The sequence below is a fragment of the Musca autumnalis genome, unplaced genomic scaffold (genome assembly GCF_047663935.1).
Source record: "Musca autumnalis isolate F117 unplaced genomic scaffold, ASM4766393v1 scaffold_64, whole genome shotgun sequence".
In the NCBI taxonomy this organism is placed as follows: domain Eukaryota; kingdom Metazoa; phylum Arthropoda; class Insecta; order Diptera; family Muscidae; genus Musca; species Musca autumnalis.
In genome coordinates this window covers 102847-122302 of record NW_027412244.1, presented here as the reverse complement: position 1 = coordinate 122302, position 19456 = coordinate 102847, and the positions used below count along the sequence as shown (strand labels likewise).

Here is a 19456-nt window from a genome sequence, read left to right as displayed (position 1 = left end):
CTTGCCACTGGTCAACGTTTGTGGGAAACCGCGTATCTGAAATTTTAGAAAATATTGGAATAGAAAATTGGGCCCACGTTGACTCTAAGGATAACCCAGCGGACATTGCTAGTCGTGGGTGCTCACCCAGCATGCTTAGTAATTACCAACTCTGGTGGACTGGACCAGATTGGTTAAAATTACCGAAAAATAGTTGGCCATCAAAAGAAATTTGCGAAGTTACACTGGAAGCAAAAACATCGAAAGTGCTGATGTTAAATATGGAAGAAAAGACCCCATGAGAAACATATCTTCGTTAACAAGAGTATACAGAGCATATGCGCAAGCACTCAGATTTTGGAAAAACACCCTTGTTTGTAGACAAAACCCTCTAAATTCTGAAGTTGAACTTACTGCTGATGAAATTCAGGCCGGCAAACGTGCCAGTATAATTCGCACCCAACGGTTCTTTTTCCCAGAAGAGTTTCAAGAATTAGAGAAAAGATCCAGAATTCCTCCAAAGAATTCTTTGCTATCTTTTAACCCATACTTAGATCCAAAGGGTATTATGCGAGCTCATGGTAGACTGGTTCAATCGCCAGCACTCACTTTCGAAGAACGACACCCAATCATTCTTCCGCACAATGCAAGATTTACTACTTTACTAGTCGAACACACTCACAAGGTGACTTTACACGGTGGGAACCAATTGATGTTGAGAGTTTTGAGATCCGGTTTTTGCATACCCAGACTCAAATCACTGATCAAAAAGACTATTCGGAATTGCCGAGTCTGCATTCTGTATAAGCGACGAACAGAGAATCAAATTATGGCTTCACTCCCACCAGAAAGAACTTTGCTATCTAGACCCTTTACTAACACTGGCGTAGATTTTGCGGGACCATTCAGCATACGAAACTTTACGGGAAGAGCATGTCTTATTACAAAGGGATATGTCTGCCTTTTCGTTTGCTTTGCTACGAAAGCCATACACCTCGAACCGACTAGTCACCTCTCGACTCAGTCATTTTTAGCAGCATTCTCCAGATTTATTAGTAGGCGTGGATGCCCATCTTGTGTATACTCCGACAACGGAACCAATTTTGTTGGAGCAGTCGATGTCCTAAAGAAAGACAGACTCTTGTTCATGAAAGTATTACAAAATAAAGCGATTGTACAAAATTCCCATCAAAATCTCGATTGGAAGTTTATTCCACCCGGCGCTCCACACATGGGCGGTTTGTGGGAGGCCGGCGTGAAGTCTTTCAAGACACATTTGAGGAAATGCATACCAAAAATGACTTTTACCTTCGAAGAATTTTCCACAATTTTGTCAAAAATCGAAGCTTGTCTTAATTCAAGACCCTTAAGTCCAGCTAGTGAGGATCCTAGCGATTTGTCGCCTCTGACCCCAGGTCACTTCTTAATCGGTACACCAATCTTAGCCCCTCCCGAACCCGATGTTTCAGACCAAGATGTTAGCCTTGTCAATAGATGGAAACGCTTGAAAATTATCTCCCAATATTTTTGTAATAGATGGAAAACTGAATATCTGCATGAGCTCCATCGACGTACTAAATGGAAGTATCAACAAGACAATCTTAAGGAGGGTGATTTAATTGTACTTAAGGATGAACGTTCAGCTCCAACTGATTGGAAGTTAGGACGAATTATAAAGACCCACCAGGGAATCGACCAAAACGTAAGAGTGGTAGACATAAAGACTGCTGGTGGTAACATCAGCCGACCCATAACGAAGGTCGTCAAGTTATTTCTGACTAGTTAGTCGGACCGCTTCTTTAATAAAAAACATAGTACTCCTTCTTCCCGTTAATTTACAGATGACTCCATACTTACCAAATCAAGATTGCCGCCTTGAGCAAAGCCCAAGACGATAAGATGAGAAGGATGCACTGAGTCTTGGGGGCGGAGAATGTATGGTCTAGGACCATACTTATTGCGAGCACTGTAGCGTTGTTTTGATGCATTTTTGGCTAGCGGTCCGCAGTATTTACATTTGTACATATATACACACATACATATAACCCGCGGTCGCTAGCTATTAACATATTGCTCTCTTTTCCAATAAATCCTGGAATTTGTCAACTTTAAAAACAGTGCAAAGGACAGCAAGCAGTCAGTTCGTCAGTGATCTTTTAAAGCGTTCGACCGTGCATCTCCTCGCTCAAGTTACATACATACTTACAAGTTAAAAATTTGAAACATAAACACTTTGTTAAAAACCAAGAAGAAATAGTTACATACAAAAAACAAACAAGTTACATTTTGTTATATTAACAAACAAAGTTAAACATTGAAGTTAAAATATACACAAAACAATAAATACAATTAAATAAGTAATTAGAATTTTGCTACTTAAACCTAATATTGCACTGTGTAAAATTTGCCTAAAATTAACTAAAACTTACATCTACTTAAAATACCCTAAAAATTGTGAATTTAAACTTACCTTACATTGTGCTAGTTAAAAACCTAAATTGCATTACAAAGCCTAGCTAAAATCAACACACATTGTATTACATACACACTCACAGATAACATCCATTGAATTACCACACTAAATAAAACTAAACACTTGAAATTTGAAAACTTAAAACAGTTGCTTATTATTTACAAATAAAAAAGACAAAAGGTTTGTAAATAAACAATATATATGTGGTGAAAGGTATTAATGTGTACTATCATTTTGTGAAAAAATTAGCTGCGCCTATCTGCGCCTTTTCATAAAAATCTGATTTCAGATGTCGTAATACTTAAAAATATGGACATTTTTATGTTTTGGTTGGCGAATAATCGGAAACCCATTAATGTTACCAATTGGATTTCGGAAAAATTTAATAGACTTATATAATAATAATATATAATTTCAAAGATATCGCAAACTTTGGCTTTTGTGGCGGAATCTTAGACGATTTTTACTAAATTTGGAACCTTTTTTTTATTAACTTATAACAAACCACAGGCAAAACCATGAAATTTGAACATATGTGTATAGGGGAGCTATTTCTATATCTGAACCGATTTCAATATAACTTGACAAACTTGTTTGTAGTCCGAATTCCGTAACATTTTTCAAATTTTATTGTAATTTGATGGAATTTGCATGCTTGGTCAATCATTTTCCTGAAATCGGGCGAACATATATATGGGAGCTATATCCAATTCTGAACCGATTTCAATATGATTTGCCAAAAATGATTCTAGACCAAAATCCGTCACACATTTCAAATTCCATCAAGATTGGACATACATAGCGGGATTGGTGCACCAAATACCTAAAATCGGGCGAAAATATATATGGGAGCAATATCAAAATCTGAACCGATTTCAATATAACTTGGCAAACTTATTTGTAGTCCTAATTCCGTGGTATTTTCCAAATCGCATAAAAATTGGGCAGAATTTGCGTGTTTGGTCCATAAATTGCTTGAAATCGGGCCAACATATATGGTAAATTTCAAATTTCCTTTACAATTACATAGAAAAAAAATTAAAAACTTTTTTGGCGAGCACATCTGCCATTTTTGGTACATGGGTTACGAAAACAATCGTGGTTTCAAATCTGTTCGCGTTCTCAAAATTGGATGCTGTACTCAAAAGTTATATGCGGTTTTACTCTCTTGTAAAGAAAAAATATTTAAAAATGCCTATTGTGTTGTAATAAGACTCGTTAGCAGCATTTGATATCTATCCGTAGATACTAAAATAGTTGCTAAGTTTATAGTTGGTCGATGTCCTAAAGAAAGACAGACTCTTGTTCATGAAAGTATTACAAAATAAAGCGATTGTACAAAATTCCCATCAAAATCTCGATTGGAAGTTTATTCCACCCGGCGCTCCACACATGGGCGGTTTGTGGGAGGCCGGCGTGAAGTCTTTCAAGACACATTTGAGGAAATGCATACCAAAAATGACTTTTACCTTCGAAGAATTTTCCACAATTTTGTCAAAAATCGAAGCTTGTCTTAATTCAAGACCCTTAAGTCCAGCTAGTGAGGATCCTAGCGATTTGTCGCCTCTGACCCCAGGTCACTTCTTAATCGGTACACCAATCTTAGCCCCTCCCGAACCCGATGTTTCAGACCAAGATGTTAGCCTTGTCAATAGATGGAAACGCTTGAAAATTATCTCCCAATATTTTTGTAATAGATGGAAAACTGAATATCTGCATGAGCTCCATCGACGTACTAAATGGAAGTATCAACAAGACAATCTTAAGGAGGGTGATTTAATTGTACTTAAGGATGAACGTTCAGCTCCAACTGATTGGAAGTTAGGACGAATTATAAAGACCCACCAGGGAATCGACCAAAACGTAAGAGTGGTAGACATAAAGACTGCTGGTGGTAACATCAGCCGACCCATAACGAAGGTCGTCAAGTTATTTCTGACTAGTTAGTCGGACCGCTTCTTTAATAAAAAACATAGTACTCCTTCTTCCCGTTAATTTACAGATGACTCCATACTTACCAAATCAAGATTGCCGCCTTGAGCAAAGCCCAAGACGATAAGATGAGAAGGATGCACTGAGTCTTGGGGGCGGAGAATGTATGGTCTAGCACCATACTTATTGCGAGCACTGTAGCGTTGTTTTGATGCATTTTTGGCTAGCGGTCCGCAGTATTTACATTTGTACATATATACACACATACATATAACCCGCGGTCGCTAGCTATTAACATATTGCTCTCTTTTCCAATAAATCCTGGAATTTGTCAACTTTAAAAACAGTGCAAAGGACAGCAAGCAGTCAGTTCGTCAGTGATCTTTTAAAGCGTTCGACCGTGCATCTCCTCGCTCAAGTTACATACATACTTACAAGTTAAAAATTTGAAACATAAACACTTTGTTAAAAACCAAGAAGAAATAGTTACATACAAAAAACAAACAAGTTACATTTTGTTATATTAACAAACAAAGTTAAACATTGAAGTTAAAATATACACAAAACAATAAATACAATTAAATAAGTAATTAGAATTTTGCTACTTAAACCTAATATTGCACTGTGTAAAATTTGCCTAAAATTAACTAAAACTTACATCTACTTAAAATACCCTAAAAATTGTGAATTTTAACTTACCTTACATTGTGCTAGTTAAAAACCTAAATTGCATTACAAAGCCTAGCTAAAATCAACACACATTGTATTACATACACACTCACAGATAACATCCATTGAATTACCACACTAAATAAAACTAAACACTTGAAATTTGAAAACTTAAAACACTTGCTTATTATTTACAAATAAAAAAGACAAAAGGTTTGTAAATAAACAATATATATGTGGTGAAAGGTATTAATGTGTACTATCATTTTGTGAAAAAATTAGCTGCGCCTATCTGCGCCTTTTCATAAAAATCTGATTTCAGATGTCGTAATACTTAAAAATATGGACATTTTTATGTTTTGGTTGGCGAATAATCGGAAACCCATTAATGTTACCAATTGGATTTCGGAAAAATTTAATAGACTTATATAATAATAATAATATATAATTTCAAAGATATCGCAAACTTTGGCTTTTGTGGCGGAATCTTAGACGATTTTTACTAAATTTGGAACCTTTTTTTTATTAACTTATAACAAACCACAGGCAAAACCATGAAATTTGAACATATGTGTATAGGGGAGCTATTTCTATATCTGAACCGATTTCAATATAACTTGACAAACTTGTTTGTAGTCCGAATTCCGTAACATTTTTCAAATTTTATTGTAATTTGATGGAATTTGCATGCTTGGTCAATCATTTTCCTGAAATCGGGCGAACATATATATGGGAGCTATATCCAATTCTGAACCGATTTCAATATGATTTGCCAAAAATGATTCTAGACCAAAATCCGTCACACATTTCAAATTCCATCAAGATTGGACATACATAATTAAATTGGGCAGAATTTGCGTGTTTGGTCCATCAATTGCTTGAAATCGGGCCAACATATATGGTAAATTTCAAATTTCCTTTACAATTACATAGAAAAAAAATTAAAAACTTTTTTGGCGAGCACATCTGCCATTTTTGGTACATGGGTTACGAAAACAATCGTGGTTTCAAATCTGTTCGCGTTCTCAAAATTGGATGCTGTACTCAAAAGTTATATGCGGTTTTACTCTCTTGTAAAGAAAAAATATTTAAAAATGCCTATTGTGTTGTAATAAGACTCGTTAGCAGCATTTGATATCTATCCCTAGATACTAAAATAGTTGCTAAGTTTATTTTTATTTTCGCGGAAAATCAAAAAATATTGAAGAAATCTTGGAATAAATTTTAATTATTCTAAATCAGAGTCCAAAAAATCTCTAAAAAAATAATTTAAAAATACGTACAGAATCTAGACAACGCGCAGAAAAATTATAAAGATCGCGTTTATAACTTGCATATTACAGCAACAACAAAGAACGGAAACTTATTGTTGGAAATTATTTCAAAAATATACAGTTTGTCAAGTAATTGTTTTCGAACCAAGAAAACTAAATTTCTTCTGTATTAATTAATGAAAAATGGCTGATAATTATGATAAAAATGTCGGGTTTTTTGCAAAAATTCGTTGGACGACTTATTTAAGACAAGACGGGATGAATAAAGAGAAAGTTAACCCACGCAGTCCAACAAAAATAAAGAAAAACAAAAACTACATGTAATGCAAGTTGTCAAATAAATGTTTTCGAAATGTAATAGAGGTTCCAAAATACCCCATATTTTCGGTAAATTCTTGAAAATCATGACATTTTATGAATTTTATTCTTAACAGGGATTAACTACTAACAAGTATCAACAATATTACACATCGAATATCCGTACTAGGGGGGTTACCATATGGACCAAGTGAGTACCAGGTCATATTACCTGTAAACAGGGTCCTATAGGTCTTAAACCGGGAATATCTGAAAACTAAGAAGTTTTCTGAGTTTCTTTAGTTCACTAGGATGGATTGGCATCACCTAAAATAAATATTACCTTCAGAATAATTAAATCAGGAGGGTTGTCAGATCAACTAAAAAGGTACCAGATTATATAAACAGTAAACGAGACCACCTGTGTCGCAAAAGAGGGCACCGAAGTTTGTTGTTTCACTTCAAATTAATTAAGAGATAATGATATTTCAAGAAATAATCGGAAATATCGCAGTAGGAGACTAATATTGCTTAGAAATATATGGCGTACGGATTTCGACAATTTTGAGAAATGCGTACTACAATTGGACACATTTCGAGTACTCTGCAGTACTACTGCATCATATTTTTTACGGGGAAATGATGCTGACGGGAAAATAATGGTTCAGTGTTACCATGGAAGCCAAAAAAAAAAATTGAGAATTACTCTGAACTGGCTCTAAACAGTTGAAATCGGATGTCTATTATAAAATCAGTATAGACTGACAATATCTTGCATATGTATTTCTAATCTATTTTTGTACTTTTATGTAATATTTTGGTTTTATTTGGAGAATTGCCTTATCCCTTAATTCAATTTGAGTTAAATAAACAAATCTTAAGCCCTGGTTATGGATTCAGTTGGTCTCATTTGCTGTTTATATAATCTGGTACCTTTTTAGTTGATCTGGCAACCCTCCTGATTTAATTATTCTGAAGGTAATATTTATTTTAGTTGATGCCAATCCATCCTAGTGAACTAAAGAAACTCATAAAACGTCTTAGTTTTCATATATTTCCGGTTTAAGACCTATAGGACCCTGTCTACAGGTAATATGACCTGGGACTCCCTTGGTCCATATGGTAACCCCCCTAGTACGGATATTCGATGTCTAATATTGTTGATACTTGTTAGTAGTTAATCCCTGTTAAGAATAAAATTCATAAAATGTCATGATTTTCAAGTATTTACCGAAAATATGGGGTATTTTGGAACCTCTATTACATTTCGAAAACATTTATTTGACAACTTGCATTACATGTAGTTTTTGTTTTTCGTTATTTTTGTTGGACTACGTGGGTCAATTTTCTCTTTATTCATACTGTCTTGTCTTAAATAAGTCGTCCAACGAATTTTTGCAAAAAACCCGACATTTTTATCATAATTATCAGCCATTTTTCATTAATTAATACAGAAAAAAATTTAGTTTTCTTGGTTCGAAAACAATTACTTGACAAACTGTATTTTTGGTTAAATACGAAAAATTTTAATAATAAATGATGGGAGTTATTCTATTATTTCGCTAAATTTCCGTACAAATCCCGAAGTATTTTGCTTAAACTTCTACGAGAAAAGTAATTATTCATCGTGAAAGTATATTTGCTTCCTATTATAAGGAATAGAAATAAGAAGTAGAGAGTAATATTGAAATTACAATCAAAGAAAAAACATAGAGGTTAAAAACGGTATAATTCGCGAATTGGTTCAAAACGGTTGAGGTGCATGTGCTTTTCGGATACAGGGAGTCCATGTCTATCAATATGCGTGGATTTTCCCATGTTTCATTCAGCGGCCAAAGTGTGCCATCAGTTGCATCTAACTATTCAAAAAACTTTCAAGTGGGCAAAAATTACGCGATGTGCATATGATTATAAGGTGCATCCGATTTCAATGGCCCCTATTAAAAATACGTCAATATAAATTATTTAAGACAGATTCGTCAAGAACTGCGGATTGCCACCGCATTTTATTTTATTTATTTAAATAATTCAGTCTTTAGAACAAAAAATATTCCTTACAGACTATGCTAATGCTACGTATGTATATTAAATAAATATGTATTTTCAGTAACTAAAATTTGGTAACAAAATACAGTTTAAAATCATTTTTCGAAATGCTAAACTCTATAAATTTAAAATATTTCTTTTGATACTTTATGTTTATATCATTAATATAGCAAAGCGCTCTTGTTAATGGACTGTGGAGATCATAGTTACCTCGATGCGTTGGAATGTTGAATACATCTATATATCTCAACTGCCTCGGAGGCACATATATTGGAACAAGTGAAAGTAATTCTTATGAATTTATTACGGGATTGATTATGTCAATAACAAAAAGGGCAAACTGCATTCTTCGCCTATTCTCAAGGGGTTGCAGACCCAAAAGTAAACATTTTGAAACGTACGGACTATCAGTAGGAAAAGACCTTAGACCATAATTGACAAACTGACGTTGAACCCTTTCAATGCGAGAAACGTGATTTCTGCCACATGGATCCCAAATAATAGATGCGTATTCGATCTTGGAGCGTACACACGCATTAAAAATTATTTTTAAGGTATGAAATTCTGAAAAATCTCCGCAATTTCTTTTGAGAAAAGAAAGCATTCTATAGGCTTTAGGTAGAACATAATCAATATGAGGTAAAAACGTCATACCGGCATCAAAAATTACCCCTAGATCTCGAATGGTATCGACCGATTTCAAAGTATTCCCTCCTATTTTGAAGTTACACTGAATAGGCTGCAAAGATTTGTGAAAAGATAAATGAAAACATTTCGACAAATTAAGGGAAATGTAATTGACAATGCACCAGTTTTGAAGATTGTCTAAATCAGATTGCAAGCTTATAACATCTTCCAAAGAATCAACTTTAGAAAAAATCTTAAGGTCATCGGCATAATGTAAGAAATTGGATTTGATGAAACATGACGAAATGTCATTGATAAACAAATTAAAAAGAAGAGGCCCCAGTACACTCCCGTGTAGAACTCCTGAGGATTGCATATATGGGTGGGACATAAATCCCCCAACCCTTACTCTGCAGTATCTATGGGATAAATATGACGAAATCCAACATAAAAAACTTGAATGAAACCCATAACACTTCAACTTGTACATCAAAATTGAATGTGACACTTTATCAAACGCTTTCGAAAAATCTGTGTATAGTGTTTCCACCTGACTACCTTGCTCCATAGCTGAAATGCAATATTCACTAAATGTTGCCAAATTTGTAACAGTTGATCGCCCTGCAAAAAACCATGTTGTTTGGCTGATATAATAGATTTTGTTAAGAAAAACAGTCTGTTATAAATTATATTTTCGAGAACTTTAGATATACATGAAAGTTTAGAGATAGGTCTATAGCATGTCACATCATCTTTTCTTCCGTCTTTGAAAATTGGTGTGATAAATGCTGATTTCCAACGATTTATGAAGACAGCCTCTCTAAGGGACAAATTAAAAACGTGGGCAATAGCGGAACAAATACTCTTCGAACACTTTTTAAGAAATAACGGACATATACCGTCTGAGTCAACTTTGATGCCATTTTTTAATTCATTAATGGCTTCAAGCACTTCTTGTGTACTAACCACAATGTTTCCAAGTTGAATGTTGGTTTGGGGTAAATAAGGTTCCATACTATTAGTTGATGGAGGTTCAAAATTAGATTTAAAATATTCAGCGAAAAAAATTACGGTTTCAAGGTTCAATTTTGAAGTTTTTCCAATAAAAATTACGATGGAAGGAATATCAGTCTGCTGTTTTTTTTGATCTAATAAAGGACCAGAATGATTTAGGATTTGATATAATTTCAACTTCCTTATTGAGTAGAAATTGTTTGTATAGAAAATTATTAAGAAAATTAAATTCGCGTTGATAATGAATGAATTTGTCTTTATCATCTGAACACTTAGATTGTTTAAATTTCTTTTGAAATTTTTTGCGAAGGTTTTTCAATTTTATAAGATTTTTATTGTACCACGGCCTTTTATACATTTTAGATTCCCTTTTTGGGACATTTTGATCAAGGATATCAGAAATTGTGGTCAAAAAGATATCATAGCACTGACTTGTGGAAAAAACAGCAAACAATAACACCCAATTCACTGAGTCAATAATAGAGTTTAGCATATCGAAATTACATGCATTAAAATTGAAATGTATAATTTCATTGTGAAAGGAACTATCCACATATTAAAAAGAATTCATTTCTATAGCAAGAGGGTTGTGATGGACATTGGATGGAGATATAACATTTAATGGTTCAAAAAGATTTTTTTTTTTAATTATCCGATACAAACACCAAATCTAGAAGTCGGCGCAATTGATTATGAATATGATTAACTTGAATAAGGCTCAAACTAACAAGAGTGTCAAAAAAATATTTTTCGTGTTCTTTGTTTAAATTAACCGGAGATAAAAAATCACTGCTATCAAAACGTGACCATGATATGTGTGGAAGATTAAAATCACCTAAAACGCAAATGAAAGAATCTTTAAAAGCTTCTCCATACAATGTAACTATTTTAGAAATATGTTTATCATAAAGACTGCCAGCACTTCCAGGTGGAATATAAGAAACACAAATAATTATCTTAATAGTTGAACCAAAAATGCATACAATTAGCTGGTCAAGCAACCCATTATAATTATTTATATCTAGAAACGACGATTTGTATTGATGTTTTACAGCAACCAGAGCTCCACCGCCTCTTGAACAACCTGTAGCTTCTGGACTTCTATCTTTTCTGTACACGTTATATAAATTGACATCAAAAAATTCAGAATCAAAGAAACCAGGGTTTCCATGTTTCAACCAAGACAATCACATCATAATCGAATTGAGTAGAAAAATCAAAAACATCCTTTGCTTTTGTGCGCATTCCGGAAATATTTTGGTAATAAATTGATAAACCATTTTTAAAGTAAGCTACTGTTGTTGAACATGATTTGGGGGCCTTTTGAAAATTTTCAAAAGGACGCACTTTTATATCCATTGGCCTGAGATTTGAGTCCAAGATATTTTTATAAAAACAGGCCAAACTTAAAGTTGACTTTTTTAAGATTAGATAATTCTGTATCCTTTTTAACTAGTTTGTAGCACTGCATGTGGTCTTTAGAAATCTTTGATTTGTTTGCCACATAATTAATTATTTGCTCGGTCGATACACTAGGCTTGAAAGAAGATAAAAGTATCCATTTTTTCGATTTTATTATTTCCAACTCGTTCGGATCAGAATTAGAACCAAAAACTACGTTGCGCCTCCTACGCCTACGCCTCTGAATATCAACCCAATCCGACGTGTTTGTCATAGGTTGTGAGGTAGCATCAAACATATTATTAGATACAGCATCGCACATGTTCTCACCAGCATACGTTGTGCAAATTGCTCCAGTTTGCATAGATGAAATAGACGACGTTGATAAAGTAGGGAGAATCATTGTCTTGTTTTGACTCACAGGCTCAGTTTGTGGTTTTGTTGTTGTGTGAGATGCAACAACAGGTTCAAGAGCATTGAGTGGTTGAGCATCATTATTAATTCTGTTATGATTTTGTTGGCTATATATTTGCCATTATCAATCACATTTTGCTTTATTTCGATTAATTGAGCACAGACCGATATCTTGATAAACTCTCTGAGCTCCCTCACTTCATTGGATAATGAAGAGATATGGGAAATAAGATCTGAAGTGACTTTTAGACAGTCATAGCAATTAAAAACAATATTTGGATTTTGTGTAAATATTTGTCCACATTTACATCAATGTTTGCACAAATTGGATGATATCTAACTCTGCATAGATGACAGGCGACATATCTTTTGTTAAGCGAATTAAACCATTTCGCGCACCGAATATTATGAGGAGATTCCATTGCAACACAACCGAATAATAAAAAAATGAAAAAAAAATTTGGGATAAATAGGGATATTACTCCTGAATCTTTGTAATTTGTGACACACCTTTTGGCAAATATTATAATCGCGTATAAAGGATTACATTTATGCAATAATAATCAAAGAAAATCGCGGTTCAATTCGCGGAATTGTTATAAATATATTTTTGCAGATTTCCTACTTTCAAGGTATCTATATCCGGCGTTTTAGTGGATGGATTCGACCGCGAAAGAGCTCATTAGATCCGGCACGTAAAAAAAACTAAAATCACGCGGGGTTCAGGGGTACCTGTACGACAGTTGTAAATTTTAAAGCCAAAAAATAGGTTTTTTCAGAAAATTTACGAACAAAAGTTCGCCTTTGGACTCCTATTACTAGGAGGCTGTACGGAGCACACTCATGAGATATACATCGAACGACGTGGAATCGCGAGTTCTACACTCCCATAAGCTAGTTTGGATTATTATCTAGTTGCACCCTCTAATTATAAGAAAAATTCGAAAAACCCAGTTTTCAAAACTTCAAAATGTCAGCATCCAATTTTAGGGGGATGTATATATAGAAAAGTCATACATTAGAACCATGTTGCCCAAGGGGTATTCTTCAATTCTTTCTTTGAGCTTATGTCTAAATTTTCCGTGGTTTGACCAGAAATCAAGAAAGAACACAAAAAAACTTGTAAACTTCAACACATTTTTACCCATTTTTTAATATTACCACCAAGCAGCTTCCACGAAAATTATTTGTTATGGTCCATATTATGAGATCGTGGCTAAAACACTTCAATTAATATAAATTTATTCGTATTTTATAAAATATATAACCAGTTCGCGACTTATTAAATGGTGAACCTCAACTTCACCGACTGAAAAACTTTTTTTGAATATTACCATATACGGCAGCTATATGTATATATGAACCGATATGAACCAAATTTGGCACATTAGTTTCTAAGCCCATTATAAACATCTGTACAAAATTTGGAAGGTCTAGCTTGCCCCAGGGATTTGTTGCCTCGAAAACCTCTCATTGGCCCCATCGTGCGCCGTTCGCACTCGGCGATAAACTGTAGGTCCATTTTTCATTGAGCTAATATGAATCGGGGTGCACTCATTGATATGAGAGAAGTCTCCCTTGTCCCTTATGGGATCTTTGTGGAACAATTATATATATTATATGAAGTAGAGTGCAATGGGAATGAAGAAGAAAGCTGTGATCTAGTATACATACGCACAACAAAGCGAACTTTACAAACGAGAATGGGAGAACATAGGTTAGGTTAGGTTTGGGGATGTGTAGTCAATATATATGTATATTGACTACGCCACTCGGAGACCTTTCGGTCCATTGTGATCATCCATAAGGAAAAAAATGGGAGAACATAAAACTGATATAGAAAAGGAACACAGAAAACAGCACTGGCTCAACACATATTGAAAACTGGACACAAGGTGAACTTGAAAACGTCAAAATATTAGATAAGGAAAACAAAGAAAGGAAAAGATACACAATAGAAAGCTTGAGAATTCAACAAAAAATAGGAATGAACGTTAAAGAAGATACAAATAACATTAGCATTAGTTACCGTGTTGCAATATAGTATAATCGATCTGTGATTCTAAATTTAAGTTGTGTTTGTTATTGAATGTGCGTCTTGACAGAACCCTTCATGTAAAATATACTTTATTCATTGTAAGTAAATTAGGTTAGGTTAGGTTAGGTTGAAAAGAGGGGCGAATATAAGAATCGCCACATGCCCGTATGGGGCATACACTTAAGCCAGTATAGGCCTGTTGTGCGCTCTAATTTCGGAAGCCTAAGGGGAATAAATTTTTTATTGCTTAATTTATTGAAAAGAAAATAAATTTATCAGTTAAGAAATTCTGTGCCATTGACATAATCTCTTAAGTTTTTGAACTCGCTTGCCCTAATTTGGTGGAGTTCTGGTATAGTGTTATTTCCTAGAAATTGGTTTCTTAGCGTCGCGAAGGCTGGGCAATGACAGAGATAGTGTTCCAACGTTTCGTCGTCCTCTCCGCATGCTCTGCATTCGCTGCTTTCTGCACAACCGATTTTGTGCAGGTGTGCTTGTAGCCCTAGGTGTCCTGTAAAGATGCCTGTCAGTCTACTAATGTCTTTTTTACTCATTTGCAGGAGTTCCTTTGTTTTATCCTGGTCTGGGTTTCCCCAGAGGATTTTTGTATTTTTCCCTTTCTCTTCAGTGTTCCAGAGGGATGTATGGGCGTTTTCTGCCCATGCTTTTAACTCTAGACGCGTCGCTTTTAAAGGCTTAGCATTATCTAGGCTTATCGTAGCTTGCTCTCTGGCTTGCCTTGCCAAGGAGTTGGCTATCTCGTTACCCCTAATCCCTTTATGTCCTGGTACCCATATAATGTTAACAGAACCATGGTGGGAGTAGTCGTTGATTGATTTTTTACACTGCAGGACAGTTTTTGATTTCACCGTCTTGCTTGTTATTGCTTTAATTGCTGCTTTACTGTCCGTTAGGATGTTTACAGTGATTGGCCTTGTGTTAGCTTTAAACCAGTTCAGACACTCTGTGATCGCTCGGATTTCGGCCTGTAGGATCGTATTATGATCCGGCAGTCGAAGGGAGATTCTAGTTTCCTGGTCTTCGATATATAGACCCAGACCCGTTCTCCCCCCTAGAACGGCCCCATCTGTGAACCCACAGCTTCCAGTTGGCATCCGTTCTAGGGTTCCATCGATCCACATGTCCCTGTCTGGTATTAAAATTTCACACAAGGCGGATTCAATTGTTTCAGGTATACGGTCTGATACAATATGATCTATTGACTCACCCGTTGTAACCTGTAATATGTTTTGGTGGTATGTTTGGTGGTCTCTTACGATCCACTCGCTCATCGACTTAAGTCTTATAGCTGCGATGGCTGCCTCATACCTTACCTGAATTTCTATTGGGTGGACAAATAAAATTGTCTCTAAAGCCCTAGTTGGTGTAGTCCTCATTGCCCCGCTAATACTTAAGCAGCACGTTCTTTGGACTTTTTGCAGTACTTTTACGTTGCATTTCTTGTCCGTAGCTGTCCACCATACCACAGAAGCGTAAGTTAGAATCGGTCTAATTACGCTTCTGTATAACCAGTGTGTCATCCTAGGATTGAAACCCCATTTTGAGCCTATAGCTCTTCTGCAGGTTGACCAACATCTGTGGGCTTTATTAGCCCTTTCCTGAATATGGTCTCTCCATTTAAGTTTCCTGTCTAGAATTACTCCCAGGTACTTAATTGTTGGAGAAATGTTTATCATCTTATCTAGGAAAACGGGTTCTTCGTAAGCTCCTATTTTCGTTTTCCTAGTGAATAGACATAATTCTGTTTTTTCCGGGTTGACATTTAGACCTCTCGGTCTAGCCCAGTTGTATGCTATTTTTAGAGCCGTTTCGGCCCTTCTACAGAGTATATTTGGATTCTTTCCCCTAAGAAGTATTATAACGTCGTCTGCATAGCAGATGGGTTCCTTAGTAGACTATTTATGGTGGTAACCCATAGGAGAGGTGATAGTATTCCTCCCTGTGGCGTCCCCTGACCAACTTTGTCTCTTTTTGTTACGTCTTGTAGCGCGCAGCTTATCCATCTATTCCTTAGCATGTGGTCTATCCAGTGCCTCAAGGCCCGGTTTACCTGAAACTCGTCTAAGGAGTGGATTAGCGTTTCGGTGCTGACGTTGTTGAACGCTCCTTCGATGTCGATGCAAACTGCGAGAGTATACAATTTCATCTCGAAGGTTCTCTCTATGTGGTGTACTACCTCATGTAATGCGGTTTCCACTGATCTACCTTTTACGTATGCATGTTGTTTGTACTTGAGCATATCGTTAGGGATGTTACTCTTTATCATGGTGTCGACCGTCCGTTCCATTGTTTTGAGTAAGAATGAAGTTAAACTTATCGGACGATAAGATTTTGGTATTGCATAACTTGACTTGCCGGGCTTGGGAATGAATACTACCCTTGCCTCTTGCCAGGCCAATGGAGTATACGCAAAGTTTAAGCAAGCATTGAAAATCTCGACCAGATTGGACGAAATATAGTCCACTTCCCTTTGAAGTAAGGCTGGGAAAATCTGGTCTGGTCCCGCTGCTTTGTATGGTGAGAAGCTCATTATTGCTTCTTTAATCATCAAGTTGTTGATTTTTGGTGCTTCTTCTGATGCATAAGCTATCTCCATCGGTGACACCGTATGTGCTGTAGTACTCGACGGGAAGTGCGTTCTCATCAGAAGGCTTAGAGTTTCCTCGGCTGTTTCCATCTTTTTACCCGTCTCATCAACCAGAAGCTCGGGTTGTGAGTGAGTTTTAGATAGAAACTTTTTAATTTTAGAGACGTCATTCACGCTATCTACCTGTTCACAAAAAAGCTTCCAGGAGTTTCGTTTGGCGTTTCTTGTCATTTTGTTGTATTCTTTTAGTTTTGTTTGGTAGTTGTCCCAGAATACAGCTGCTTTTTTACGTTTTGCCCTATTGTAAAGTCTTCGGACCTCTTTGCCTTTGTTACGAATTTCCCCTGTCATCCAGGGTTTTTCGTAGGCAGATTTCCTCTCTCGAAGTGGACAACTTTCTTCGAAAGACCTTACTAGAGCCTCTGTTAGTTTATTGACATTCCTATCAATATCTTCTTTGCTTAGGCAAACCTCAACTTCTTGCCCTAGTCTATCTTTAACTTGTTTTCCGAATTTAGCCCAATTAGTTTTGGATTTATTTCGGAAAGTTATCGGATTCGGCGGTGGCCTTGATATTTTAAACCTAATATACCTATGGTCAGAGAAGGAGTGTTCCTTTGAAACTCTCCACTCATGTACCTCGTTTATTAGATTTTCTGAACATATTGTTACATCTAATACTTCCTCCCTAACTCTGTTAACAAAGGTTGGTGTATTTCCTATGTTAAGGGTTATCAGGTCGTTAGTATTCAAAAATTCTAGAAGGGCTTGACCCCTCTTGTTAGTATTAGTACTACCCCACGAAATGTGGTGAGAGTTAGCATCGCTACCTACTAGTACTTCGTTACCTGTTTGCTTGATTTTCCTCACCAGTTGCTGTAGCTCCGACGAAGGTGGTAATGTCGGCGAGTCGAACGGCAGGTAGATTGATGCGAGGTATATATTACCATTCCCTTGCTTCAACACTGTGGCGTCCGAGGTTGACAACTCTGGGGAGAAAAGAAAGCATAAGTTTTTATGGCATATAATACAGGTCCTCGGTCGGTTTCCTGTATTAGCGTAAAAGAGTTGGTAATTAATGTGGTTTAGTCCGGAAACCTTGTTCTTTACGGTCCAAGGTTCCTGGATTAAACCGATGTGTATTTTACCTTTGTTTATTTTATCCATCAGGGCTTGAGTTGCCGTTTCGCTCCGATGGAGGTTTATCTGGATGACCTCAATCATGAGTCATCCAGTAATCGTGCTTCTTGGGAGTCGCTGATGGCTTCGACCCCCTCTTCGGAATTGCTCGGTGGTTTGTCCTCCTTGCTGGTTTGGTGGGCATCCTCTTCTTCTTCCCCGACTCGTGCCCTTCCAACTTTAAAGGTGACTGCATTACAGATGTAGTACGCCTTACCCTTTGTCTTTGTAAGACTGGATAGTGAGAGGTCGTCAATTCCAACCACAAGGAGAGTGCCATCCTCTTTCTCCTCCCTGTGGAAGACTTCCCACCTCTTCACTTCCAAGGTCTCATTTTGCTTGCCAAAGACCTCGAGCATGCGTTCTGTCTCGAACTTGCAGCCATACCCTTTGACGTAAACCGTCGCTTTAGTCAGATGAGGTATCTCGTCCTTCCTCACCAGCTTCAATTTTCCGCCTTCCCAAGGAGTTGTCACACTGTTGATGACTTCCTCGAGAGCGGCCGGGTTCGCGTGCGGTCCCAAGTGGTATACTAAAAGGTCCCCTTTGAGCTCGCTGCTGACTATTTTTATTGGCCCACTCTTTAGAATGTGTTCCAGTATTTTATCGCTGACCATATTTTCGATGGCCTGCTGGTGTTCTTTAGGTAATCTGCCGGACCCTCTACTGGTATCGATCACTGCATAGCACCTCTCGTCCCTGTAGTTCTTCCTGGCCACCTTGGCGTAAGTAGATGGCGGCTCCGAGCCAGTCTCTGCGCCCATCTTCCTCTTCTGGAAGGCCCTGGGCTTCTTATCAGAGCCCTTGGTACTTCCAGAGGATTCCGCGGTCGCGCTCACCTTCTTCGTGCCCGAGCACTCCTTTTCGCCCTCCGTCGAAGGGTTCTTTGGGCAGTCTCCTTCGCGTGGGTTTTGAGAGGAATTGCTTGGGCATTTGATGGTGGGAAGCTCATTTTCTTCTTACTTGGTTTGGCGGTATTTTCTTCCTCTGGAGATCTAATCCTCTTCGCCGCTTCCGAGGAAGTGGAGGGATTGTTGATCTCTTTTGGTGCGGCCCGCTGTTTTTTGTTTAGCTGTGCCTGGATCCTCTGGTACCTACGTCTCTGGGCTCCAGTCCACCGAACTTTTTTCCTCCGTTGTAAGTTTAGATATGCTTTCGCTTACCTCTTCTACCATCTTGTGGACCTCCTCGTTAACGGGCTTCTCCACAACGGTGGTGTTAATTTTGCAACTGCTGTCTGATTCGGAGTCAGGGTCGCTCCCATCCTCGGATGGCTGGGTCCAGATTAAACTCCCCCTTCGCTTCCCTTTCTCCTCATCTTTTTTACCTTTCGGTTGCGTGCTTGTAGCAGTACCGTCGACCACAGATGCCAAGGCACCCACATCTGTGGAGATGTTTGCTCACGATCGCTTGATGGACGACGAGGTGTGACTCGCAGGCAGATCACTATTCCCCGCCGGTACTGGGTTATTTAGGCCCTGCACCGTAACTTTTATTCCTTCTTT

General features: G+C 37.0%; 1 protein-coding gene across 1 annotated transcript; it reads right to left on the bottom strand.

Moving 5' to 3' along the window:
* Positions 1 to 17154: 17154 nt before the first annotated feature.
* Positions 17155 to 18871, bottom strand: LOC141388161 (uncharacterized). The gene is made up of 2 exons (XM_073958195.1): positions 17921 to 18871; positions 17155 to 17761 (listed from the first exon to the last, which is right to left on the bottom strand). Exon 1 carries the CDS (start codon positions 18713 to 18715, stop codon positions 17993 to 17995), a length of 723 nt encoding a protein of 240 aa, XP_073814296.1. The 5' UTR covers positions 18716 to 18871; the 3' UTR covers positions 17155 to 17761; positions 17921 to 17992.
* Between the last annotated feature and the right edge of the window lie 585 nt (positions 18872 to 19456).